The 26,854-nt window shown below is 43.2% G+C and overlaps 1 protein-coding gene across 1 annotated transcript in view; it reads right to left on the bottom strand.

Moving 5' to 3' along the window:
* VWDE (von Willebrand factor D and EGF domains) overlaps window positions 1-26,575 on the bottom strand; it is a 76,532-nt gene extending 49,957 nt beyond the window's left edge. The window contains exons 1-3 of the mRNA XM_073329669.1: window positions 26,212-26,575; window positions 8,966-9,150; window positions 1,617-1,848 (exon numbers count right to left, since the gene is read on the bottom strand). Coding sequence (XP_073185770.1) covers window positions 1,617-1,848; window positions 8,966-9,150; window positions 26,212-26,575 — 781 coding nt within the window. The remainder of the gene's footprint in view (window positions 1-1,616; window positions 1,849-8,965; window positions 9,151-26,211) is intronic.
* Between the last annotated feature and the right edge of the window lie 279 nt (window positions 26,576-26,854).

Here is a 26,854-nt window from a genome sequence, read left to right as displayed (position 1 = left end):
CCTGCGACCCTCATGCGGCTCAATTAACAGACAGCTGCAGCCCAGCTATGTGCAAAAAAAATTTCAAAATTTGCCACTCTGGTCTGGCAGGGGGCGGGGCTGGCGTCTTGCAGCCTGCACCAGCGCTCCTGCCAGCAGGGGGCTGGTGAGTGCCGCAGTGGGGCAGAGGGCTAGAGAGTGGGTCTGTGGGTAGGTTTGTGTGTGTGCGGGCTCTGGGAACTAGGGGTTTGCCCCAGGTTTTAGGTGGGGCTCTGCTCCTGGCCCCGCTTCTCGTGTGCTGGCTGCCGGCCCCGCTGGGCACTCCGCTCCTGGCTCGGTGCTGGGGATCCCGGCTGCTACCCAGCCTTGCAGAGCGGGGTCCAGTTCTGGCTCCTGCCCAGCCCCACACAGCAGGATTTGGGGTCCGGCTGCCTGGCCTGTACCAAGGGCTCTACTCCTGGCCCTGCTCTGAACAGGGGCTCTGGGCATAGGGGACTGTGGTGGTCTTTAGGGTGGAGGGGTGTGGTTCTCAATCTGCGGCTCACAATTAACAGGTTGAGAACCACTGCTATAAGGTAAAATATCTGTACATTTCCATACATGATAGAGTAGACTACTCTGATTTGCTACTAATGCAGTACATTAGCACAAATTCCTAAATTCTAAGAGTTTGATTGGTGAGATTTTTCCCTAGTTATCCAAAATCACTTAATTCAGAGTTTTTGTGAAGATGACATTAAAGACCAAATTTTCAAAGTGGCCTTAACCCCGCCTTTAAATTTGCAAAAAGACTGTATAAAATTGATAGTACAAATATAGGTCCCAATTTAAGCACATGCTTAAGTGCTTTCCTGAATCAGGACCAGGGGCGGCTCTATCAATTTTGCCACCCCAAGCAGTTGCCGCCGAATTGCCGCTGCCGCCAAATTGCCGCTGCGGGACATGGACCGCCATCCCATTCTGAATGCCGCCCCAAGCACCTGCTTGGAAAGCTGGTGCCTGGAGCCGGCCCTGATCAGAACCCTCTAGCCCATGTGATGGGGCGCTTACTGGCATAGGGATCTGTGCTAGAAAATCTAATTGCAGAATAAGGATCCTAGCAGACACTTGATCATTTGGGACTAGTTGCAATTCCCTTGGGAACACCAGGTGGTCTTTACAGGTACTCTACAAAGATATTTTTCCAGTTCTTTTACACCCCATTTATACAAATACATTTGTTATTTGTTGGTGTTTCCAACTTTAATTTTTTTTTAATAAAATGTGCATACTCTTCAGAAAGAAAAGTTTAATTATAGCAAGACAAAAAAGGTATTTTACTAGTGGATCAAACCTCTAATAACTGATATATGCAAAGTTGAATTTCTTGTATTTTTAAATACCCAATAACTCAACAAAATATATTCATACATATAGTTTTATCTCACCATGGTATCTCAATAAATTATTGATCTACACTATCAATATTACAAGTAAAGGCTACGGGAAAAATTCTAAATGTATGTTTTCACTCAATATGACACCAAATCAAGCAAGGAACAACACATTAAAATAATGAATGCTATATCAAAAAAATGAGTAAGAGATATTTACTAACACACACAGATTTTGTAGAATGATAGGATGTGCTTCCTCACCTTCTGCACAATACCCCATACATCCTTGGGTGGGCTGTAGCAAATAAACAAAGAATTCTCCACAGTTCCTCACACTGACAGGGATTCGGAAAAGGCAGCAGTCTTTTGTAGTGCTGAAGAAAAACTGCCACGTTGCACAAGCTGTTAATTGTTTGATCTCACCAGGTAGAGGCATGGATTCTGACTCCATCAGAGATAACCAGACAGGGGCTTGCGTTCCACAGTGATTCATCTTTAGCACGAAAAAAAAGCAGTTTAAAATAGTTAATACAGTACCAAGCTGCTCTGGTGTTTAATGCAAGGTTCATATGCTTTTAACTATTTTACTACACCAGCTTTTAGTAAATGGGGAATTCATCTCCACATGGGAAATGTGTGTGGTGTTTTTTCATAGTTGAATGCAAATATACAATATACACAAATATTGGGCAAGTCACTTAATCACTCTGTCCCTCGGTTCCCCATCTTTAAAATGGGGGTAATAGTGCTTCCCTACCTCACAGCAGTCTTGTTAGGACAAATTCATTACTGTTAAGAGACACTCTTATATTACGGTGATGAGCGCCATAGAGAAGCCTATACATACATTTTAAGCCCTGCTGTACTTTATCTAACTAATGATTCTACTGGGCATAAATTGCTTTTCTCACCTGTGGGTCCACACAGGTTTCACTCTTGTCAGTCCTACTGCTTAATATACATGTAAGGCTGTGAGGGCAGATTGTGAGATGCTGTGGGCTGCCATACCACACATATGAAGAAAAACCCCTGTGTTCTACATCTGCTCATCAAAAGCAGATGACGTAATTCCTGTGATGTGCAAATGTTTGAGTGATATAGGGACCCATATGCAAGGGGTTGGTTCAGGCTAAAACTGGCTATCAAACAGAGGACATGCTAGTTGAATGAAGAAAGAATTTTGAAGATTTTTTTTTAAGAATTTTGAAGGTCAGCTCTGCCATTGACCTATTGTGATAACTGAGTGTACCAATTTACCCTAATTGTGACTTCAACCGCAAAAAGTGAGTGTAAGTTAATAAGTTATTGTAATAACCTAGAATAACAAATACTGATGGGAAAAGGTGCAAAAGCAAGACAGAAAGGCCTACTGATATAACTCAGGGACTGTGTTAACATCATGTTAACATCATGCTTGGTAAACAAGAGAAGTGGGGAACCAGAAATCAGTGAACCAAAACTGGTGTGGCTGAAACTAGGCCTGACTGGACAAAATAAGGAGTAGATGAGCTATTCGACCCATCAGTCCCTTTTGGGTTCCTTAAAGAAAGAGACTTTGAGAGAAAAACTGGCTACTGGAAAGAGCTTCACTAGCCCCACCTTCTTCACCTTAATCCTGAGTAATGCCTGACAAGACCAGGCCAGAGAGAGGAAGCCAGAGGAAATCTCCAACTTCACTGGCTCCAGATAAACTCCAACCACCACCTGAGATGCAAGACTTTGTCCCTCCCCTCACCCCCATGTGTCCTTTTCCTTCCCTACCGTATTTTGTCTCTTTCCCCTCTCTCTCCTTTTTCCTTCTGTGTTACAAGAGTCTGGCTTAGCTGGGCAAGACTGCATATTCTGCACCACTGCCATAAGTCTGTGACCAAGAAGGCCGCTAAAAGCAGTGCTCTACACAGCCTGATACTGGTACAAGTTTGCCAGATCTCGGAGTGGCTGATATGACCATGTACTGTGCCCATGCTTTTTTCAACAGTGAGGTTATAAGTGAGAGTCAACATAAGAGACAGAAGCTACATTTTCTATCTTTACAGTTCTTTCCTCTCCCCCTTTTGAGTCTGTTTGTCTTGTTTTGTCATCTTCAGAAATGGGATTGTTAACAAGATCAACAACTCCAGCCCATCTCAACCAAACTTCTTCTCTTTTCCTCAAAAGGACAATTATTACCACATTTGCAACCAGCTAAGACTGTCCAACCAGCGGGGTTTCCATTCTAAAAACTCTCTCCAGGTAAAGGGAAGGGGAACAAAGTATATAGTTAAGAATAAAGTCTTATTTAATACTGTACATTTCAAGTTCTTTAACTATTTTTCCTTTGGTTTTGTATCTTTAATAAAAGGTTAGAAGGAATGCATTTGGCATGGTAATAAGCAGACGGAGGTCTCTGTAAGCCAAACGCCAAACCTTCTTTAACACTGTTTAGTGTTAGACAGTGACTGGGTTATGTTAACACCTTTAGCCCATATATTCCATCTAAATTAATACAACAGATCTGCTGTGTGATCTTGTGCAAGACACTTCACCTCTTTGTGCCTGTTTTTTCTTCCACCACTTTGCCTACCTTGTTTATTTATGTTGTGAGCTTGGTAGAGCAGTGATTATCTCTCATTATATGTTTGCACAGTACCTAGAACAATGGGCTCCAATCTCATTTGGGATCTTTAGATTCTAATGTCATACAAATAATAAAAATAGCAACACAAAAATTAAAATGGATAAAAGCAGACAGACAGTATTTTTAAATAATTTGTGAAACACCACCTGTCACATCTCACCACAGAATGGAATTTTTCTGGGAAAATTAGTAAAAAATAAATAAATAAATAAATAAAAAATCACACACACAAACCAGTGTAGTTGCAGTGCGATTCATAGCTTAACAAAGATATTAGTCATGGGCATTGCCATGAGAACAAATCTGGAAGTTATGGAGATGGTTCTAATCCACTAAAGCATGAGACTCCAAATCTTCCCAATCACACGAGAGCAGCAGTTCTCAAACTGTGGGTTGGGACCCCAAAGCGGGTCACGACCCCGTTTTAATGGGGTCACCAGGGCTGGCATTAAACTTGCTGGGGTCTGGGTCCGAAGCCCGAGCCCCACCATCCAGGGCTGAAGCCCAAGGCTCACTGTCCTGGGCTGAAGCCCAAGCATGAGCCCCACTGCCCAGGGCTGAAGCTGAAGCCCGAGGGCTTCAGCCCTGGGTGTCAGGACTCAGGTTACTGGCCTCCCACCTGGGGCTTTGGCTTTGCTCCCCCCCTCCCACCTGAGATGGCAGGGCTCAGGCAGGCTCAGGCTTTGGTCCCCCCCTTCTGGGGTCATGTAGTTATTTTTGTTTTCAAAAGGGGACTGCAGTGCAATGAAGTTAGAGAACCCCTGCACTAGAGCAAAAGAAACTGGAGCATGAGAGTAGCCTAAGCTCTTTGGGGCAGGGATCAACTTTCTGTTCTGTGTTGTACAGCACCTAACACAAGAGGCCCTGGACTATGACTAGGGCTCCTAGGTGCTATGGCAATGCAAATAATAAATAATAATAGCAATAATAATAAAGGTAATGGTTCTGAGTTTACCAGACTAAGCACTCATGTTAAAAGGTCCCCTCTCTAAATATGGTGTTCTACTGAAAGACATCTGAGAAGGAACACCTTGAGGACATAGGTATATTATTCTCTTTCTCCAGAGAGAATATAATAAATAAATGGAATTATTTAATTAATTAATTATTTAAATAAATTATAATAAAAATGGAAAACCACCTTGCTGCTAAAGAGTTAGTGCAGTGATGTTAAAACCAGCACTTGGAAAAAACTCACATGAAGATCATGGACCTGAAATTCTGAGCTTTGTATGACCTTTGGAGAAGTCTCAGTCTGGTCTTCTCCAGCAGGATCTGGGATCACCTTTTACCTCAGATGACTTCCTGATAGAGTGAACTGTGATGGCCTACAAAGAATTTGTTCTTATACAGACACACTAAGCCTACCACAGAAGATAATGATCACAGAAGGAAGTTTTATCTCTTGAATCTAGGAGGTCATAAGCCCAACATTAACCTACCAGGTGAACAGAGTCCAGTGAGATGAGATTTTGTTTTAAAGAAAGTCTGGAACAGAGCGTTTGGCAGAGTTTGAAACTCTGGCAAAGAGTTCATTGTAGCTCAAATTAAAAGTTTTCTAATAGTCAGAGGGACTCAAAATGAAAGGAATTTTCAAAACAAACTTTCATTTTTTTACTTGAGTTGTTTTATTTTGGCCCACGAGATTAGATATATATATACAGATGTGTTTTTGCCTGTAAGTGTAGAAAAAACAGTTTATAAATGACATGTACTGCTTAGGTAAAGAGCCAGGTTTTTTTCAATCTATCAGTTATGCTCTGACACTCTCTATATTGCATTGTATATGTTTTTAAAATGTGTTTTTTAAAAAGAATTAAATATTTGGGTTTAAATTTTCAAATTGGCCTCTGCAAATATACAAAAAAAATGGATGAATACCTGTTTGTTTGCACAACTATGGCAGTTAGACGTGCAATTACCCAGTCAATGTACTATCACAGGGTTGGAGAGAATTTGGGCCCAACTTCATCTGTGCCTGGTTTACCCCACGCATCATGGGAGTGACAGTCCATAAAGCAAGTGACTGACAGCTAGGCTAGCTAAGAGATAAACTACAGCCCGTGCTGTGCGTGGAAAGGGAGCTGGCAGGAACAACAGTGTGGTGGGAGGCACTCCAGGAACTAGAGAAAGACCAGTGAGGGCTTCCTGTGGGAATCCAATGTGGAGTGCTAGGAGGAAAACTATGTGCTGGGGAGGCTCCTCCATAATCAATGGGGATTCCCTATGGTGAACAGGTGCTGGAATTAGGTCTGCTGGGGCACCCCCTGGCTTGATGTGGTTTCCATCATACATAGGGTTTACAAATTGGTTCAGTGGCTCTCAGCATCCCCACTATACAAATTGTTCCACCAACCCTGCTATGGAGAGGAGGTGGGAAAGGAGCCTAGGTAAGTCTTGGCAGAAGGTGACAGAGAACAGACTAAGAGCCTGGTTACAGAAGGATCCTAGGGAAGAGAAATTGTTGCATAGGTATCTTAATGCCAGACTGGGTAAGTGACCCTATTATACATACCGAAGGTTATTTTTTAGAAATAATTTATTATGGAGATGCTGGCTGTGGCTTCACAGTTAAGTTTGAGTTCCAGTTTGAACTTAGAGCAAGGATTTACTGCTTTGTAATGTATGAAAAGTAAAGTGCATCCTCCCCTAAACTTACAGTTGTAAAAACAGAATACTTGTACAGAGAATTTACCAGTAATTGATTAGTTTGTATTAAAACTAATCTTAAGATATGTCCTTTAAGAAATTTAGCTTCTGTGTCTTTTCCTTGTTCTGAATGATCTTGTTAATGGAATAATGTAGAAACTTCAAACATTTTACATGGTTAAAATTAATTGAAATGTTGTGCACAAGTTATATTTGAAGAAATTAGGCTCCTGGGGTATGGCTACACAGCAGTTAAACACCCACGGCTGGCTTGGGTCAGTTGACTCAGGCTCACAGGGTTCAGGCTGTGGGACTATAAAATTGCAGGGTAGACATTCAGGCTCAGATGGAGTCTGGGCTTTGGGGCTCTCCCCAGCCGTGGGGTCCCAGAACTTGGGCTCCAGCACAAGCCCAAATGTCTACACTGCAATTTTACAGCCCCGCAGCCTGAGCCCCGTGAGCCCAAGTCAGCTGACATGGGGCAGCTGTGGGTGTTTAATTGCTGTGTAGACATACCCTTAGTGACCATATTTTATAATCACTATGACTACATGGGCTACAGACAGGGTAAGGTCAACAGCTCAGAAAAGTCTTAAGTGGGGCCATTGTGATAGCACCACGCCGCCTCCATAGCTAATTTGCAGGTAACAATTCTATTGGTTATAATGAGTTAGTGATAAAAGGAACACAGGACAAATATGTCAAGAGTTCTCATTGGTAGATGACTTGGCTCATCTTTCACTGTTGTTTACAGATTCTGTCAGGGATTCTCAAACTCATTTCACTGTGATTCCCTTCTGACAACAAAAATTACTATGCGACCCCTGGAGGAGGGAACAAAGCCTGAGCCCAACTGAGCCCTGCCGCCCTGGGTGGGGGAAGCCAAACCCAAAGCCCGAGACAAACCGCCCCGGTGGGGGGGGCCAAAGTCGAAGCCCAAGGGCTTCAGTCCCGGGTGGCGGGCCTGTAACCTGAGCCCCGCTGTCCAGGGATGAAGCCCTTGGGCTTTGGCTTCCGCCCTCGGAGGTGGGGCTCGGGCTTCAGCTTCAGCCCCAGGCCATAGCAAGTCTAATGTCAGACCTGGTGACCCCATTAAAATGGGGTCCTGACCCACTTTGGGTCCTGACCCACTGTTTTAAACCATAGTTGTATACTAGCTTGAGCATCAGGGCTTGAAAAGCCCCCCATGACACTGCTGCTCTGGCTCCGCTCTGCACCAAGGCAGCACCGCAGGGGGATCTGAGGCATGAGCACAGGAGTCCAGAGACATCAGGCTCTGAAATGAGCTTCCCCTGCCCTTCCTTTCATATAACATCGGTCTCTGTAACACAGCCCTCTACACTAATAAATCAATAGCAAATGAAGAGTCAGAATCACTGCTACACTTCAGCTGCTTTGTGCTACTCTTAAAACACAGAGCTATAAATCCCTTTTAATCAGCCAGTCTGCAATGGCTCTTTTATTCTGCATTGGTGTACTGGTGAAGTTTTAAAGTTTTGTTTTAAAGTTGATCCCACATATTTTCAAATCATTAGAAGAAATATCACATAGTAGCATTCTCTTTTCTTGTTCACTATGACAGTTTTAATTAAAAAAAGACCATGGAAATTCCAAGACAAAACTCTTTTAAAATGGAGTTAAGGTTGAGAGTATCTGTCAGTAATTTAAGGATAAAAACATTACAGAGATATTGTAATAATCCCAAAAACAAGCACTGCAAACCTAGGAAATCCAGAGTTAAGGATGACTCTTGTATCTGACGTGATCTTAGGGGTCAGAGGCAAACTAATCTTAGCTCTTTCTCATTTACCTTTATCGGATCAACATTTTATGACTAATATCTTCTCCTAAAGTGTACATTTTAAAATTAGCTCACTAAGAGGGGAATCAAGGGGCTAAAATCATGTATACTGCTTTGAACATTTTTAAGTAAACCACTAGCCTTACATTTACATAATAATATAATAATACATAATAATTTACATAATTTGTGTTTTAAAACCTTAATATGTCTAAATAGACTAGCATCAAGAAAGCCCACCTAGTAGTGGCTGTAAATTTCAGCTGGTTAAATGCTAAAAAATGAATTTAATTTGCTCTCCCTGCTGTTCTGTTTTTGGGCAGAGGTACACTAATGATGTGATGTCCCTGCAATTGTGAGTCTCCTACTCTAGCCTGCTTGGCGCTGTACAAGCTTTCAGCTAGCTAGATTGTAACTTCACCTTTTTGTCCTACTAATAAGTATTCTTAATTATTTTCCTTTTGATAGGTACCTATCCTATTATGAAAATTTTAAGAAAAATCATGTGTTAAATCTGAAATACAAAATGCGGTGCACCAATACCTCCACACACTTGGTTGGCATCTCAGCTGGCTTATCAAATATTAGAAAGCGGTACCATCCTGGTGTTAGTGAATGGTCACATATGAGATCTTGAATAGCTGATTGCTGTAGTTGTGATGAATCAAAATCAACGCTTCGGTAAGGACTCTGAAGGATCTGATGTCCACCAGGGTAACATTCAAGAGCTGTGGAAACAAATATAAGATAATATTTAAGATATAATCTGTCTGTCAAATAAATATTATTACAGAAGGTTTTAAATCCTCTTAACTAGAAAACATGAAAATGCTACAGTATTGCTAGCCAAATTTTACTGCACTTGGGTCCTGATCTGTTGCTTTTTGGGTTGGCAAAAAAGAGGAACAATTAAACATGAAGATATGAAGAAATCTTTATGTGTGAAGGATGGGAACAGTGTGGTGACTAACCCTAAAGAGGTATGGAAAGAACATTTTCAAAGGCTGTAAAATGAGAAGAGAGAGTTGCTAGTGAATGTAACCCTGACAAGTATGGGGAAGTCTCAAAAGGTACTGATCTCTGTAGAGACAGAAACACTGAATAAGATGAAGAATGGTAAAGCAACTGGTGAAGATAAGTCTTGATATGATCAAGACAGTTGGAGATATTGGAGTAAAGTGGATTCAAAGATTACTATATGTTTGCTGGGATCAAGATAGGATACCAGATGGCTTGAGAATGGAATTGATTATGCCTCTTTGCAAGAGTAAGGGAGATACAAACACCAATCGGGGCATCACTCTGTTAAGTCAGTCTCTGAAAGTCACTGAGAGAGCTCTGGAGGCAAGGTTAAGGTGCAATGTAGAGTAAAATATAGGAGAGGAGCAATAAGGCCTTAGGAAGGGATGACAGATGCAATATTTGCAATGAAACAGAAGTTTGAAAGAATGATAAATGAAGAGTGGAACTGCTACATAGCATATATTGATGTTGAGAAAGCATATGATTTGGTTCAATGGGAGCAGATGTAGGGACTATTGAAATGGATGGGAGGGAGGTCTCATGAAGTGGAGAGAAGCTGTACTGAGTGTCAACAGCTAAGGTGCTAACAACATAGGGAATTTCGGAAAATTCTGAGATGACAGTGATATTGAGACATGGCAGTGTGCGATGTCCACTTCTCTTTATCCTAGTTATGGAGTTAATTAGTAGGAGAACCAAGCCTGTGGAGACAAAGAGAAAACTGATGTATGCTGTTGATCTGGGCCTTTTGGCTGACAGCAAAGAGGAATTGATAAATATGGTATCAGAGCAGACATCTGTGTTTGAAGACCATGGTTTGAAGGTAAACACCCAGAAAACTGAAGTTATGCAAGTAGGGAAGGTGGAAGAAGAGCTGTTGATTGAAGTATCCAGACAAAGCTGAATCAAAAGAAAGAACTGTGTGCTTGGGAAGTACATTTAATGCCATCAGGGAGAGATTTGGAGAACTGAAAAGAAGAATTCAGTGTGAATGGATGAAAGCAAAAAACGTAACAGGAGTACTGAGGGACCAGTACCAAACTGAAAGGAAAAATGTATGCTGTGTGTATTCCAAACTGCTCTACGGTTTGGAAACAGTGGGTCTTATGGAGATGGAAGAAAAGAAGATACAGGTTGCTGAAAATAATATACTGAAGAGAATGTCAGGCAAGTGGAGGGTATATGGAGTGTGCATGGAAGATATTAGAGGGAAGATGAACTTCGAGCTCTCAATGATAGATAGGCTGGCAAGCGTATGTCTGAGGTAGGGTGGTCATTTGATAAGAATGGAAAAAGAACAATCAGCAAAGAAAGCATGGGAGGAAGAGAACAGCAAGAAAGGATGTGGAAGGCCAAGAATAAAATGGAAAGACACTGTCAAGAAATATTTGAAGAGAAAAGGACTGAAACTCCAAGAGGAATTGTGGGCAACTCCAACACCGTGAAAAGAGGAAAAGGAGTTGAGAAGTGAAATGGGGCCTGATCTATACCCCATAAAAGTCAGCGGGACTATTTCCGTTATCTTCAACGGGCTTTGGATCAGGCCCCAAAACTCTGATCTTGTTAGTGCCAAATTAAGTTATATTTGTCAAATACAGTAAGGGTCTGTTTTCACTACAAAATGAATCATGTGTTAGCACAATTCTTTGCCATGATTAATGGTATCTGTGTTATAATGGCTGTTTTCTTATCTTTGTGGACAGCAAACATGATCTGATAACTATGTTAGTCTTTAAGCCTAGCTCAAAGAATTATGGAGGCCATGGTTATGTAAATACTGCAAAAAGCACTTTTGCTCAAGGTGTTAACTTCATAATTCATTTGTTGTACATGAAACCTTTTAATCTAAAATAGGAGAAGGTGGTCAAGAATATAATAGGAAAGTAAAAATCTTACTCCTAAAGGACTAAGGACTCTCCAAAGGTCCCTTGCACTCAATCTATCTTTTCACAGTGTGGTCAACTGAAACTGACATATGACAGCAGAAACCCATACATGACGAGCAAGATTACTCCTAATTGCACAAGAACACCATATATGTGCAGGCAATTCCCACAAACGGGTGTGGAAATGGGTAGACATTTAGTTACATACACAAAAGGCTATCTGACTCACACAATAAATTGTAGCAAGTGTAATTACAACTATGGATGCACAGGCATGGATATATTTTTGCACATCTAAGTGATGTTCTAGCCTCAGAGTCTTAAAACTGCAGTTACTAAAGCCAACAAGAGGCACTCCACCAACAAAATGTGAAGGAAATTTTAACCATAGCTTTTAAAAAGGTGGAAACGTTTCCAGGAAATAAAACAATAAAAGCTTTGAGCTTCTGATCTTGAGACATTGGGATGGCTTTGCTGATCTGTTAAAAGTAAGAAGGTTCTTGTTGATGGAATTTCTACAGATAAAACCATATATAATAAATCTGTGAATGGCTGCTCTTTCTTAAGAAAGGAAGCTAGATTATGAAAATACCTAAACTTTAAAAATATTAAAACTATATTGCTTATTAAAAATACCAGATTGATACTGCCAGCAATAGATAGTCTCTCTCTACTCACAGAAGAGGTAAAGAATAATCTTTAGGAGTGAAAGGATGGTGCAGACTGCCTTTTGTGAAACTACTAAAAAAGGCACCAGTTGGTGCCAATTGTTAAGGTGTTTCTTCATATATGGACTCATACATTTAATCTTAACACTCACCATATGTCAAGGTTCCTCCCCCACTCTGAACTCTAGGGTACAGATGTGGGGACCTGCATGAAAAACCTCCTAAGCTTATCTTTACCAGCTTAGGTCAAAACTTCCCCAAGGTACAAAATATTACATCCGTTATCCTTGGACTGGCCGCTAATACTAATACTAATACTAATACTAAAACTAATACTGGTTACTGGGGAAGAGCTGTTTGGACGCGTCCTTCCCCCCAAAATACTTCCCAAAACCTTGCACCCCACTTCCTGGACAAGGTTTGGTAAAAAGCCTCACCAATTTGCCTAGGTGACTACAGACCCAGACCCTTGGATCTTAAGAACAATGAACAATCCTCCCAACACTTGCACCCCCCCTTTCCTGGGAAATGTTGGATAAAAAGCCTCACCAATTTGCATAGGTGACCACAGACCCAAACCCTTGGATCTGAGAACAATGAAAAAGCATTCAGTGTTTTACAAGAAGACTTTTAATAAAAAATAGAAGTAAATAGAAATAAAGAAATCCCCCCTGTAAAATCAGGATGGTAGATATCTTACAGGGTAATTAGATTCAAAAACATAGAGAACCCCTCTAGGCAAAACCTTAAGTTACAAAAAAGATACACAGACAGAAATAGTTATTCTATTCAGCACAATTCTTTTCTCAGCCATTTAAAGAAATCATAATCTAACACATACCTAGCTAGATTACTTACTAAAAGTTCTAAGACTCCATTCCTGTTCTGTCCCTGGCCAAGACGACTACAGACAGACACAGACCCTTTGTTTCTCTCCCTCCTCCCAGCTTTTGAAAGTATCTTGTCTCCTCATTGGTCAGGTGCCAGCGAGGTTACCTTTAGCTTCTTAACCCTTTACAGGTGAGAGGAGCTTTCCCCTGGCCAGGAGGGATTTCAAAGGGGTTTACCCTTCCCTTTATATTTATGACACGCCCCCCAAATCTCAGCTAGGGTGAAACACTGGCTGGGATTTCTTCCTGGAGCTCTAGGAAAACAGAGTTAATAAGACACATGCATCTCTAAATATACTACCAAGTACATAAAGACTAACAATATTTTCCACATCTCAAGGACGATTTTAACCAGTTGATTCTGGGAAACTTTCACGGGAGAGTGCATCAGCCACTTTGTTAGAAGCTCCTGAGATGTGTTGGATGTCGAAATCAAAATCTTGGAGAGCTAAACTCCACCGAAGAAGTTTTTTGTTAGTTTCTTCGACGGTGTGAAGCCACTTTAGTGCAGCATGGTCGGTTTGCAGGTGGAAACGCCGTCCCCAAACATATGGGTGTAGCTTTTCCAGAGCGTAGACAATGGCATAACATTCTTTTTCAGTGACTGACCAGTTGCTTTCCCTCTCAGACAGTTTTTTGCTGAGAAACACTACAGGGTGGAATTCTTGATCAGGTCCTTTCTGCATTAAAACTGCTCCCACACCACGCTCGGATGCATCTGTGGTTACTAGGAACGGTTTGTCAAAGTCTGGGGCCCTTAGTACAGGGTCAGACATGAGGGTCGCTTTAAGCTTGTTAAAGGCCTTCTGACACTTTCCGGTCCACTGAACAGCATTTGGCTGTTTCTTTTTGGTTAGGCCTGTCAGTGGGGCAGCGATTTGGCTGTAGTGCGGTACAAATCGTCTGTAATAACCGGCCAAGCCTAAGAAGGATTGAACCTGTTTCTTTGACTTTGGGACAGGCCACTTTTGGATAGCATCCACTTTGGCCTGTAGGGGGCTGATAGTTCCTTGACCCACCTGGTGTCCAAGGTAAGTCACTCTGTTTAGGCCTATTTGACACTTCTTAGCCTTAACAGTTAGTCCTGCCTCCCTTATGCGCTCAAGGACTTTTTGTAGATGTTCCAGGTGGTCTGCCCAGGAATCCGAAAATATGGCCACATCGTCAAGGTAGGCGACTGCATATTCTCCTAATCCCGCTAGGAGACCATCTACAAGTCTTTGGAAAGTGGCGGGTGCATTTCGCAGCCCGAAAGGGAGTACATTAAATTCATACAGCCCGAGATGTGTGATGAAGGCTGACCTTTCCTTGGCAGATTCATCTAGCGGTACCTGCCAGTACCCCTTGGTTAAGTCCAAGGTAGAGATGAACTGGGCCCGTCCCAGTTTCTCTAATAGTTCATCAGTGCGTGGCATTGGATAGTTGTCTGGGCGAGTTACAGCATTTAGCTTACGGTAGTCCACGCAAAAACGTATTTCCCCATCTGGTTTGGGAACTAGAACCACTGGAGATGCCCATGCACTTTCAGAGGGGCGGATTACACCCATCTGTAACATATCCTGGATCTCCCGTTCTATAGCAGTTTTAGCTTGAGGAGACACCCGGTAAGGGTGGACCCTAATTGGGTGAGCATTACCTGTGTCAATGGAGTGGTATGCCCGTTCAGTCAGTCCTGGGGTGGCTGAGAACGTTGGCGCGTAGCTAGTGCACAGCTCCTGGATCTGCTGTCGCTGCATACGCCCAAGGGTCATGGAGAGGTTCACCTCTTCCACACCACCAGCACATTTCCCTTCGTAATAGACACCTTCAGGCCACTCAGCGTCGTCTCCTCCCTGGGCTGTAAACTGACAAACCTTTAATTCTCTGGAATAAAAGGGCTTTAGAGAATTAATATGATACACCTTAGGCTTTCGGTTGGAGGTGGGGAATGCTATGAGATAATTAACAGCTCCCAGGCGCTCCTGGACCACGAATGGCCCTTCCCACGATGCTTCCATTTTATGGGCCTGGAGCGCCTTTAAGACCATGACCTGGTCTCCTACTTTGAAGGAACGCTCTCTGGCATGTTTATCATACCAGGCTTTTTGCTCTTTTTGAGCATCCTGTAAGTTTTCTCTAGCAAGGGCTAAAGAGGTTCGGAGGGTGTTTTGTAGGTTGGTTACAAAGTCCAGAATGTTAGTTTCTGGAGAAGGTGTAAATCCCTCCCATTGCTGCTTCACCAACTGCAATGGCCCCTTAACCTCACGGCCATATACAAGTTCAAATGGGGAAAACCCTAAACTGGGATGTGGTACAGCTCTGTAGGCAAAGAGCAACTGCTGCAATACTAGGTCCCAATCATTGGAGTGCTCATTTACGAATTTACGTATCATGGCCCCCAAAGTTCCATTAAACTTCTCCACCATGCCATTTGTTTGATGATGGTAAGGAGTGGCAACCAAGTGATTTACCCCATGAGCTTCCCAAAGGTTTTTCATAGTTCCTGCCAGGAAATTAGTCCCTGCATTTGTGAGGATGTCGGAGGGCCAACCTACCCTGGCAAAAATGTCTGCTAGTGCCTGGCACACACTTTTAGCCCTGGTGTTGCTTAGAGCTACTGCTTCCGGCCATCGGGTGGCAAAATCCATGAAAGTCAGTATGTACTGCTTTCCTCTGGGTGTCTTTTTCGGAAAAGGACCCAGAATATCCACAGCTACTTGCTGAAATGGAACTTCAATGATGGGGAGTGGCTGGAGAGGGGCTTTGACCTGGTCTTGGGGTTTTCCCACTCTTTGGCACACCTCACAAGACTGGACATAGGTAGAAACATCCTTGCCCATTCCCTCCCAGTGGAATGACCCCCCCAAACGGTCTTTGGTCCTGTTCACCCCAGCATGGCCACTAGGGTGATCATGGGCTAAGCTCAAGAGCTTGGCCCGGTATTTAGTTGGAACTACCAACTGTCTCTGAGGATGCCAGTCTTCCTGGTGTCCCCCAGAAAGAGTTTACTTGTATAAAAGTCCTCTTTCTACAACAAACCTGGATCGATTAGAAGAGCTGAGAGGCGGTGGGTTGCTCCGTGCCGCCGTCCACGCTCTCTGGAGGCTTTCATCTGCTTCCTGTTCAGTCTGGAACTGTTCCCTTGATGCTGGAGACATCCGTTCCTCATTGGATTGGGGACATAGGCTTGGTCCCTCTGGAAGCGATATAGGGGATGGAGCTGTTTCTGTTGACTGTGAACCGCTCTCCGCTGGTGCACTATGTTGGGATTCAGGCTCCGGCTGAGCCTCTTGTGTAGGGTTATCGGCTGCTGCCAGTTCAGGTTCGGTGGGGCCCTCTGGTGTTGAGGTTGCAAGTACTGTATTCAGTGCTGGCACGGGGTCTGGTGTTGGTTGTTTGGCTGGTTCCGGTTCTGGGACTGGTTCCGTCTGGGTCTCTGGGATTGGATCCACTACTGCTGTTGCAGACATTGGCCTGGGGTCCGGGTCCATCACCTCTGACCGGGCCCTGATAGAAGTTTCCGGAACAGAGCTAGGCCTTACGGCTTGTTTAGCCTGGCTGCGGGTGACCGTTCCCACCCTCTTGGCCTGCTTCACGTGATTGGCCAAGTCTTCCCCCAACAGCATGGGGATGGGATAATCATCATAGACTGCAAAAGTCCACATTCCTGACCAGCCCATGTACTGGACAGGCAACTTGGCTGTAGGCAAATTGAAAGAGTTGGACTTGAAGGGTTGAATCGTCACTTGGATCTCTGGGTTGATTAAATTGGGGTCCACTAAGGAAGCATGGATAGCTGACACTTGTGCTCCGGTGTCCCTCCACGCGGTGACCTTCTTCCCGCCCACACTCACAGTTTCCCTCCGCTCCAAGGGTATCTGGGAGGTATCTGGGCCTGTGGACCTCTGGTGTGATTCCGGTGCAATGAACTGTAATCTGTTGGGGTTCTTGGGGCAGTTGGCCTTTACATGCCCCAGCTCGTTACATTTAAAACATCGTCCAGCTGACGGGTCACCGGGGCGAGGTGGGTCGCTGAAGAACGGGGTGGTGGGACGATAAGGGGTCTGGAGGGTTCTTTGGGAGGTAGGTGGGGCTTTGGGCGGCCCCCGGTAATAGGGTGTGGTCTGGGGTGGTCCCTTCTGGTCTCCGCTCCAACTGCGACCAGTTTTCTTCTTCTCTGCCACCTCCACCCATCTGGCTCCAATCTCTCCTGCCTCGATTACAGTTTTGGGTTTCCCATCTAGGATGTATCTTTCTATTTCCTCAGGAACACCCTCTAAGAATTGTTCCATTTGCATTAGGAAGGGCAAATTTACTGGAGATTCAACACTTGCTCCTGATATCCAGGCATCCCAATGTTTCACAATGTGGTAGGCATGTCGGGTAAATGACATGTCTGGTTTCCACCTTAGGGCTTGGAACCTCCGACGAGACTGCTCGGGTGTTATCCCCATTCTGACTCTCGCCTTGGATTTAAACAGTTCATACTTGTTCATATGTTCTTTAGGCATTTCAGCTGCCACCTCAGCTAAGGGTCCACTGAGCTGCGGCCTCAGCTCTACCATGTATTGGTCAGTAGAGATGTTGTACCCAAGGCAGGCCCTTTCGAAGTTTTCTAAGAAGGCCTCAGTATCATCACCTGCCTTGTAGGTGGGGAACTTTCTGGGATGGGAAGTGGTACCTGGAGAAGGATTGCTAGGGTTTGTTGGTATATTCTGCTGGGCCTTTATCCTCTCCATCTCCTCCACATGCTTCCTTGCCTCCATTTCCCTCTTGTGGGCAGCCTCCTGTACCTCCTTCTCCAGCCGCATGAGTTCTATCTGTCTTTCATGTTCCCTTTGTTTTTCCTCAGCCTGAAATTTGGCTAATTCCAGCTGTAGTCGAGCCGAGGATTTGGCCATTCTAACCTCTCTGTTTTTAACTAACTTTACACCCGAGGTTTAGAAATAAACAAACAAAACTTGGCTGTAAAATTTTGCTGTGCTGGAATAGAATACCTATTCTCTGATAGTGATTGTCAGCCTACAGAAAAAGACAATTCCCTTGTCTCTGCTCTGGGCCCAAATTAAAGCAAAAAACCTCCAACTACTTGGAAACCTGCTTACCCAGCCCAAAGAAAAAAAAAATTCTTTTCAAACCTGTGCTCCTTGTAAAACAAAAAAAAATCAAAATCCTAAAAAAAACCCTGCCACTTTTGTCTCCAGGCAAATGGGTAGAGCACACACCCCCTATTTACTTTTAGGAAGAAAAGAAAAAAAAAAAAAAAAAAAACCTCTGGGTTGGAAGACTGTGAATTTCCCTGCAGGAGTTAAGTACCCTGCCTCCAGGCAAAGAAAACCTGCAATTCACAAGATAATCCCCTTTTGTCTCTGCTTGGCCACAAAGCAGAGAGAAACCAAGCTGCTTTCAGTTTCAAAGCTGCTTTCTGGACTTTCTTAAAATTCCTTTTTAAGATCTGTATTTCTAGTTCAAAAAATCTCAACTGGATCTCAAAATGATTTCAGGTTAATCCCACCACTGTGCCACCATGTCACGGTTCCTCCCCCACTCTGAACTCTAGGGTACAGATGTGGGGACCTGCATGAAAAACCTCCTAAGCTTATCTTTACCAGCTTAGGTCAAAACTTCCCCAAGGTACAAAATATTACATCCGTTATCCTTGGACTGGCCGCTAATACTAATACTAATACTAAAACTAATACTGGTTACTGGGGAAGAGCTGTTTGGACGCGTCCTTCCCCCCAAAATACTTCCCAAAACCTTGCACCCCACTTCCTGGACAAGGTTTGGTAAAAAGCCTCACCAATTTGCCTAGGTGACTACAGACCCAGACCCTTGGATCTTAAGAACAATGAACAATCCTCCCAACACTTGCACCCCCCCTTTCCTGGGAAATGTTGGATAAAAAGCCTCACCAATTTGCATAGGTGACCACAGACCCAAACCCTTGGATCTGAGAACAATGAAAAAGCATTCAGTGTTTTACAAGAAGACTTTTAATAAAAAATAGAAGTAAATAGAAATAAAGAAATCCCCCCTGTAAAATCAGGATGGTAGATATCTTACAGGGTAATTAGATTCAAAAACATAGAGAACCCCTCTAGGCAAAACCTTAAGTTACAAAAAAGATACACAGACAGAAATAGTTATTCTATTCAGCACAATTCTTTTCTCAGCCATTTAAAGAAATCATAATCTAACACATACCTAGCTAGATTACTTACTAAAAGTTCTAAGACTCCATTCCTGTTCTGTCCCTGGCCAAGACGACTACAGACAGACACAGACCCTTTGTTTCTCTCCCTCCTCCCAGCTTTTGAAAGTATCTTGTCTCCTCATTGGTCAGGTGCCAGCGAGGTTACCTTTAGCTTCTTAACCCTTTACAGGTGAGAGGAGCTTTCCCCTGGCCAGGAGGGATTTCAAAGGGGTTTACCCTTCCCTTTATATTTATGACACCATACTAGAACCATAAGTCAAGTAGAACTATAAACCAAGCAAATGGAGTGCAGCTGACCTGCTATTTGAATACTAGCAGTGTGAACCACAACTGTTTCTTCAATTTTTGTATCTTTATGTGTTGAATCTTTATTTGCAAGTTGTATGATGCAATTAGCTCATATTGATATATACATTCTATGTGAGATATATAGGATAAAAGAATGTATCCATTTAATTCACTGTGGCATTGGTAATAAAAAAATTTCATATCACTGTTCTGATAAACGTACTTGTGAGTAAGCTTCCCAAATCACATAATCCTCTCTTTCTAATGCAGAAGATGTCCTAGTGGAACAAAAGATCTCATCTCTTTCAAGCAGAATATAAGGATCCTGCAGTCTTCCAAAGACTGGTTATTTAATCTGTTATGCCTTTAGGCAACTCAAGCACATACCAATAGCTTTATCTTCCACCATCTAAGTGCAGATGGAAGTGGATGTGATGGACTATGTCATTACTGTGTTTTTTTGCACTGTTTGCAATACCCTGTAGGCTATTCATGTCCATACAGGATGACCTTACGGAGAATTTATCCTTCATCGGAATTTGAGGGAAACCCTTGTGAGAATCAAAGGTCAGTCATGTCTATTATTCAAATGTTCTCTAAACAGGCTTCAACATAAGTAGGTCATGAACCATAATCAGAATTTTCATTCTGTCTTCTATCTTTTATATGTTTCTTCTGCCTACGCAATGTGGCAGTGCCTTAAGTGGTTCCCTTTCTGTAACTGAATCTCTTCTCTAACAATTAGTACTAATTCTTTTCTCCATGACTACGTATAGTGTTTGAGTCAAATTACACATCAGACAAACCTTTCATTTTACTGAAATCTTAATTTGATATGCAGATTATGCATATCACTTCTACCTCTTGGCATAGTGTCAAGAGTAATTATAAACTTTTTCCTATCAAAAGGTCACAGGATCATTAATCCTAAAATAAAGATCAGATAATAATGGATATTTTTACTTAGTTCACAGCATTATGCACATGGTTTGTGAATGTGATCCAGCTATTCACATATGCAACTTTTTGCTGTCTTTGGAGATATGCTAATTTTTCCATATCTCTCATTTTGAAATATTACGTTGCATATTATAACATCTGGTTGCATTCTGGTCCCACTCTGCAATACAGCTGCAAATGACTGTCATGATCAGGGATATTAACTAACTGTTCTTTGTGTGTGCAATGTTTGCGTTGTATAACTGGATACTCTAGGAAACTAGCATATACAATTTTTTGTTTTTAAATTGCACATTGCGAACAACTGTCTTCTGTATTCACTATGCCTGAAATTCACCTTTGCAGCAGGCTGACACAAGGCTTATGCATTAAAAACTAGGGCTGGTTGAAATATTTCAATAAAAATTCTTTTAATGGAAAACTGGGTTTTTCAATTAAACAAATTTGTTAGTGAAAAGAGCTTTTTGATGAAAATGTTAAGTTTTTATTGAAAAAAATGGGCTGAAAGCTGGAAAATTGGGGGGGGGGGGAGCTTGGCTCAAAGTTTTCCATTTTTTCAATGAAAAGTCAAAATTTTCAGTGGGAATTTTTTTTCTGGCCAGCCCTACTAAAGATCCACTTAAGACTTCTACATATGGCTTACACAGTCATGCATAGTCTAGTGTTGAACCTTTGCCTAGGAATTAGTTTCACTCTAAAAACTTTTAAAGTAATGGTGAGACTTTCAAAAGTGCTCAGCCCATACAACCTTAATTCTGCCCCCTTCTGCTCATGCATTATGGAACCCCAGCTAATTATATAATCAGATCTTTTTTTTATTCCACAGGACTCCTGTCTAATTCAGTACCCAGGATGGATGGCGCTCATCGAATGGATATCTAGTCAATAGTTGGCTGTTTTTTATCCTCATTATTCAATGTGTGGTTTCAAAACTTATTTACTTCACGTCATCGAAACCCTGCACTGAATATAGACTTATTCACTGCCTCATGGAATTTTCTATGTCAATGAACTCCGTAGAAACAAGAGCAGTAATTGCATGGGCAACTTCAGTTCTGGCATTTTCTGTCTTTGAGTGGCAAAGAGTCCTGTGGCATCTGATAGACTAACAGACATATTGGAGCATAAGTTTTCGTGGGTGAATACCCACTTCGTCAGATAACCTTATGCTCCAATACGTCTGTTAATCTATAAGGTGCCACAGGACTCTTTGCCGCTTTTACAGATCCAGACTAAAATGGCTACCCCTCTGTCTTTGAGTGTCTGACTTTGCAACATTAACATTCTTTTAACAGAGGTATTGGTGTCTTTTGTATATAATTTCCTACATTTTTCAAAAAGAAAACTGAAAAAACAGAAATTCCATCATGGATCATGAGCAGGGTTGGAACCTTTAAACACACAGCACAGACCTCTGCCACCGGAACTTGCAAATCAACTGATAACAACAATAGGCTGTATTCTCTATGTGGAACAGTCACTAGAAAATAGGGTGACCATATTTCCCAAAGAGAAAAACCAGCCACTTGACTGAGGGACCCCCCACCACATGCTGTTGCCCGGGTGCTGGAACCCTGCGGGAGTCCCATCAGGAGGTTGTTACCTAGGTGCTGGAACACTGTGGATGGGTCCCCGCATGCTGGAACACGGCTTCCCCCACTCCAGCCCTGCCTCCTCCTGCTGGGGGCTGGCATCTCTGCTCATCCCTTCTGCACTGCACCCCACTTTTTTGACAAAAGTGGGCATTTGTCCTGTTTGCTCTTGTCAACTGATCAAGTCAGCAAGGACAAACGGGACAAATGCCTCCTTTTGGAAAAGAAGTCGGGACAGCCAGGACAGGGCTTAAAAGTGGGACTGTCCCAGCCAAAACAGGATGTAAGGTCACCCTACTAAAAGGGGACTAAACCCACACTTTGCCAGGTAGGTTCACAGATATTTGTTGATGGTATTGTCAGGCCTGCAGAACCTGAAACTGAACTGAGGATTCTTGAAGGGCATATTCTCTACAAATGAGACTCTTCTGCTGCTCCTCCTACCAGCCACCTAACCTGCTCCTGTCTTCCTTCCCACATTCTTCTCCTTACCTCCGCATCTGTTTCAGGCTGCTTCCCCTTAGTTCTCACTTTCTGCATAAGTCCTAACAGGGGAGCACTGAGAGCACAGGAGAGAGTTTCTCTGCTCCCAATTCCAGTGCCTGGCATCACAGTGCCCCTAGCACCCAGGAGCTTGTTAAAACATGCTCAGTGTGGCTGGTACAGAGTTCTGAAGGGGTGGACCATGCTCAGTACAGACAGAAAATTTGGAGAATTTTGCTGACCAGAAACTAACAAAACTCTCAACTGAGCATGTGCAAACAGTAAATTTCATAGGCTTATAACTCAGTCAAATTTTGATGGATTCTGACAAGGACAGAAAAAGTCACTTTGAGACAGCAAGGTGACACTCCTTCCTTGCCTTCCGTGCCAAACTTCAACTGCCTGCTCCAAATCATGGCAACACTAGAGAGACTAAATTAAACAGTTATAAATATTTTTAACGTGGGCCAAACATTTTCCTTTAATCTTGTTCTCAGAAGTAGATTAACCTTTTTGCTGAAACTGTCCAAAAAAGTTCCGCCTGAGGCCAACACCTGGCAAATTTCAACCCCAAAAGTTAAAACTGGCAAAGTTATAAGCAACTGAAAACAAGGTCTGATAATGGAAAGTTGTCAGGCAACCTATTTGTCAGGCAACCTCTGGTAGCGCTGCCTATCATGGGGCATATGTAGGAAATGTTTTAATATACAAATGTGCAAATATATATAGATATTAAAAACAAATTATGACATGCCATTGGAGGAACCTATTTGCAATAGTCATAAAATGACACTCCAGGAAAATAAGAAGTAATCTCAAGAGCTTAATTTGCAATATAATAAAATATGCCATTATGTGAAAATCATCTTTTCCTGACAGAGTGCAGTACAATCAGATACATCAAAAGATTCATCTTTGTTCTCTCTCTCTCTTTTTGGGGGAAGAGGGAGGGACATTTAAAAAATCTTACCATGTTTAGTAAGGCTAAGTACTTTAATAGAAAGTTTACATTTAACTATTTGGTTTTAAGATAATTAAAGAAATCTTACAGTTAAACTATAAAACTGCACAGTAGAGTAACATCACAGACTTGACTTACATTTAAAATAAAGAAATCCAAAATTTGGATTGGGAATCTAATTCTCTCTCAGAGATGCCAAACAGAAATAATTCAGTTAAAATCACTGGAGCTACACTGGTGTAATTTACAAAATTACAAAAAAACCAATGTCAGGAAAATCAGCTCTTTTTGAGAGAAACTCAAACTCTCCTATTTTGTCTAGGTACTATAGCACATATTTTCTGATGAAAAACAGTACAGTGAGACTCATGGAAAAATATGCAAATATTTGTTAAAATTTGAGTTTCTCTTTCATATTCAATGGGCATTTCCCCAAACACCTGCACACTTTCCCATGCATCCACACCACTATTTAACAGAAGGTTCTGAGCTTCAAGGAAGATTCAATCTCATTGTTTCTCAGTTCTAATATTTATTCTAACATTTTCTTCAGGAATGCTATGCTTCCTGTGCCAAGGCTTACTCATTATAGGCTCGATCCTGCAAGTTGCTGAGCACTCTGGCACTGATCCAGGAAAGTGCTTACAACTGTGCTTGACTTTAAGAACAAGTAGTCCCGTTGGCTATCCTAATGTCTGCGATATATAAAATAGAACTGTTACAGAGCCTTTATCCATCGCAGCACTGTTCGGCAATGGAGATGAAATAATACATATTTCCATAAAATCACTCTTTCAAAAAACTAGAAGTGAGATATATAAAAATAGCTACTGCTCTAGTTTTAATTATGAATTAAATTGTTACAGATGTTAGAACTCTTGCAGCCTATTATGTTGACAATTTAAGTTTTTAACATTCTTAAATATTTATATGACACTTAAAAATGTGTAAACATGTTAACATAATACAGTGTAATGGTTCAGCATATAACATACTATTCTATCAATTCTTTATGTGGATTTTCCCCAAAAAAATACTAAAATAAGAAATGTTTAAGACATCTTATAACTCACAACAATCCTTAATTCTTGGTTTTGCAGAGGTCTCAGGTCAGGGTGTGACAATACATACCACATGTGCTGCAATAGTTAAGGATAATAGGACATGTTTAAGAAAAGAGTGGAGAGAAGTTAAGAATGTTAAACGATTTTAAATTATGCATTTCCTTTCTAGAGGTTGATTGTAATAGCAACATAATACTGAAAAAGAATTTTTCAGAATTTCTCTAGTTCATTAAATTTCCCTCTTCCAGTAAAGTTAGTTATATATAATTACCAGACTGGAAAGTCAATATAAATTTAAGTGGAAACAAAGGAGAAGAGGAGGGACACTACTGACGGGAGTCTTCATGATTTGGAGTGCATGGCTCCCGCTGGAGACTGGTAAAACAGTATTTTTACTAAGGGTCTGATTCAAAGCCTGCTGAAGTAATGGGAGGCTTTATATCAAAATCAATTGTCACTGGATCAGGCTCTTAATGTATACATGTGCTTGAAGAAACTATGGCTAATGGGTCAATTAGCCTCTGCCTACACTACAGACCTTACAGTGGCACAGCTGTACTGCTGCAGCTCCGCCGTTGTAAGATCTCCCGTGTAGCCGATCTATGCCAGCGGGAAAGAGCTCTCCCGCCGGCATAATTAAACCACAAGCAGCAGTATCTATGTTAGAGGGAGAGCATCTCCCACCAACACAGCGCTGTCCACGCTGGCGCTTTGGTTGGTGAAACTTTTGTTAGTCGGGGTGTGTTTTTTCACACCTCTGACAGACAAAAGTTTTACTGACAAAAGTGCTAGTATAGACAAAGCCTTGGGCATTATTGTAGTCAGAAAATCTACTTGAGTTAAACAGTATTTTCCCCAACACCTTGGTCAGCTTTATTTCAATAGTCAGTGCTTACACTGCCAGGATAAGGAATGACTATTGCAGAGCAGTTCATTTCCCAGCATTGGAGACATAACACCCCCGCCCCAAGGAAGAACAGGAGCAAGTACCTGCCATCCCTGAACCGGCTGAACAAAGCAGAAGCTGGGTGTTCCTGGCAAAATCTGGCGTTCATAGAATTGGCAGAAGTCATGGGGAAGTTGAAAATTTCTGGACAAAGTATCAAGTAAAGGGAGGGAGAAGACTAAGCAATTGCTTAGGGCCCTGTGCAGCTCAAGGACCTTCTCCCTCCCCCCCACCCGCTTTTTTATGTTTGAGGGGAGCAAAATGTTCCTGCTTAGGGCTCCCAGTGGTCTATCGCCCTCTCTGAGCAAACAGCTAATGGTACAAGGGATTTGAAAGAACTGGGGAAGCAGCGGGGTGGAGAGTTCCCACCTGAGTGGCCCCAGCCTGGGGGGCGTCAAGGTGGGTCGTCGTCCCCTTAAAGCTGGTCCCAGTCTGTCCATGATTTTGGAGTCTTTGCTTCAGGGATAGCTCCAAGGCTGCTCCCAACCCCCCACCCCACCCCACCCCCGCACTCGCTACATCCAGCACCCCCGCGCCACCCCTTACCTTGCTGGCAGGGCGCTGCCTTCAGGCCCAGCAGCACCAGCCCAAGCCAGAGGGGCCAGGCTCGCAGCGCCGGGAGTTGCATGGCCCAGAAGGCGGCTACTCTCAGAAGGGTGCTGGGGGCTTCCTCCCTTCAGTCCCCCGCAGCCTCCTGCCCCGGCGCCCAGCAGAGCAGCCTGGCGCCGCTCTAACTCTGTGCCTGCGCCTGGAGGGGCGGGGGCTGCTGGCGCTAAGGTAACGCCACAAGGCGAAGGCACCGCGAGCCAGCCCGGTCCCGGGACGGCCTCACGCGCCCGCTCCGGCTCCCGGGAAGCAGCAGCCGCAGCCGCCGGAGCTGGCGCGAAGCGGAGCAGGGAGGGGAGCGCGGGGAAGGAGCTGCGGCCGGCAGGGACTGTGGGGCGCGCTCTCCCGGCGGTCTCTGCTGCCGCTCGCCAGCTTCTCGGCTGACGCGTGGCCTCCGGACACAGGCACTTGTGACGCCGGGGAGCGCCCAGTGCCTGCCGCCGAGCCGCGCTGGGAGCTGTCCGCTCTGGCGTGCCTTCGTTCCCCGGCGCTGCAGCTGGCTTGTGAAATCCCCGAGCTGCGTGGGACACTCCCCAGTTTTGGTTGGTGGGATTCTGTGTTTTCCATCCGACCTTTCCCCTGCCCTGCATGTCAGTTCGGCCAAGGTGGCCAAGGCAGACCGAGAAAATGGGTCCTCCACTTCGCTCCCCACCCTGGGGCGCCCGGTTTCACAGAAGTGGGCCCCCGTTTTTGAATATGTAATGAAATGCAAAAAAAGCCAGGTTCAGCTAGCTTTATTGTTAGATTTTGAACACTTCTCTAAAACGCCAGAACGTACAACAGCAAAAGACCCAAACACTGGAGTAACTTTCATAAGCTGCAGTGTTTGAGTTCATTATCTTAGCATAAGAGTTAAAGCATCTCTTTAC

This window comes from Lepidochelys kempii, chromosome 2 (genome assembly GCF_965140265.1).
Source record: "Lepidochelys kempii isolate rLepKem1 chromosome 2, rLepKem1.hap2, whole genome shotgun sequence".
NCBI classification, from domain to species: Eukaryota; Metazoa; Chordata; order Testudines; family Cheloniidae; genus Lepidochelys; species Lepidochelys kempii.
Note: the sequence above shows the minus strand (reverse complement) of the source record. Positions and strands in the feature narration are given on the sequence as shown.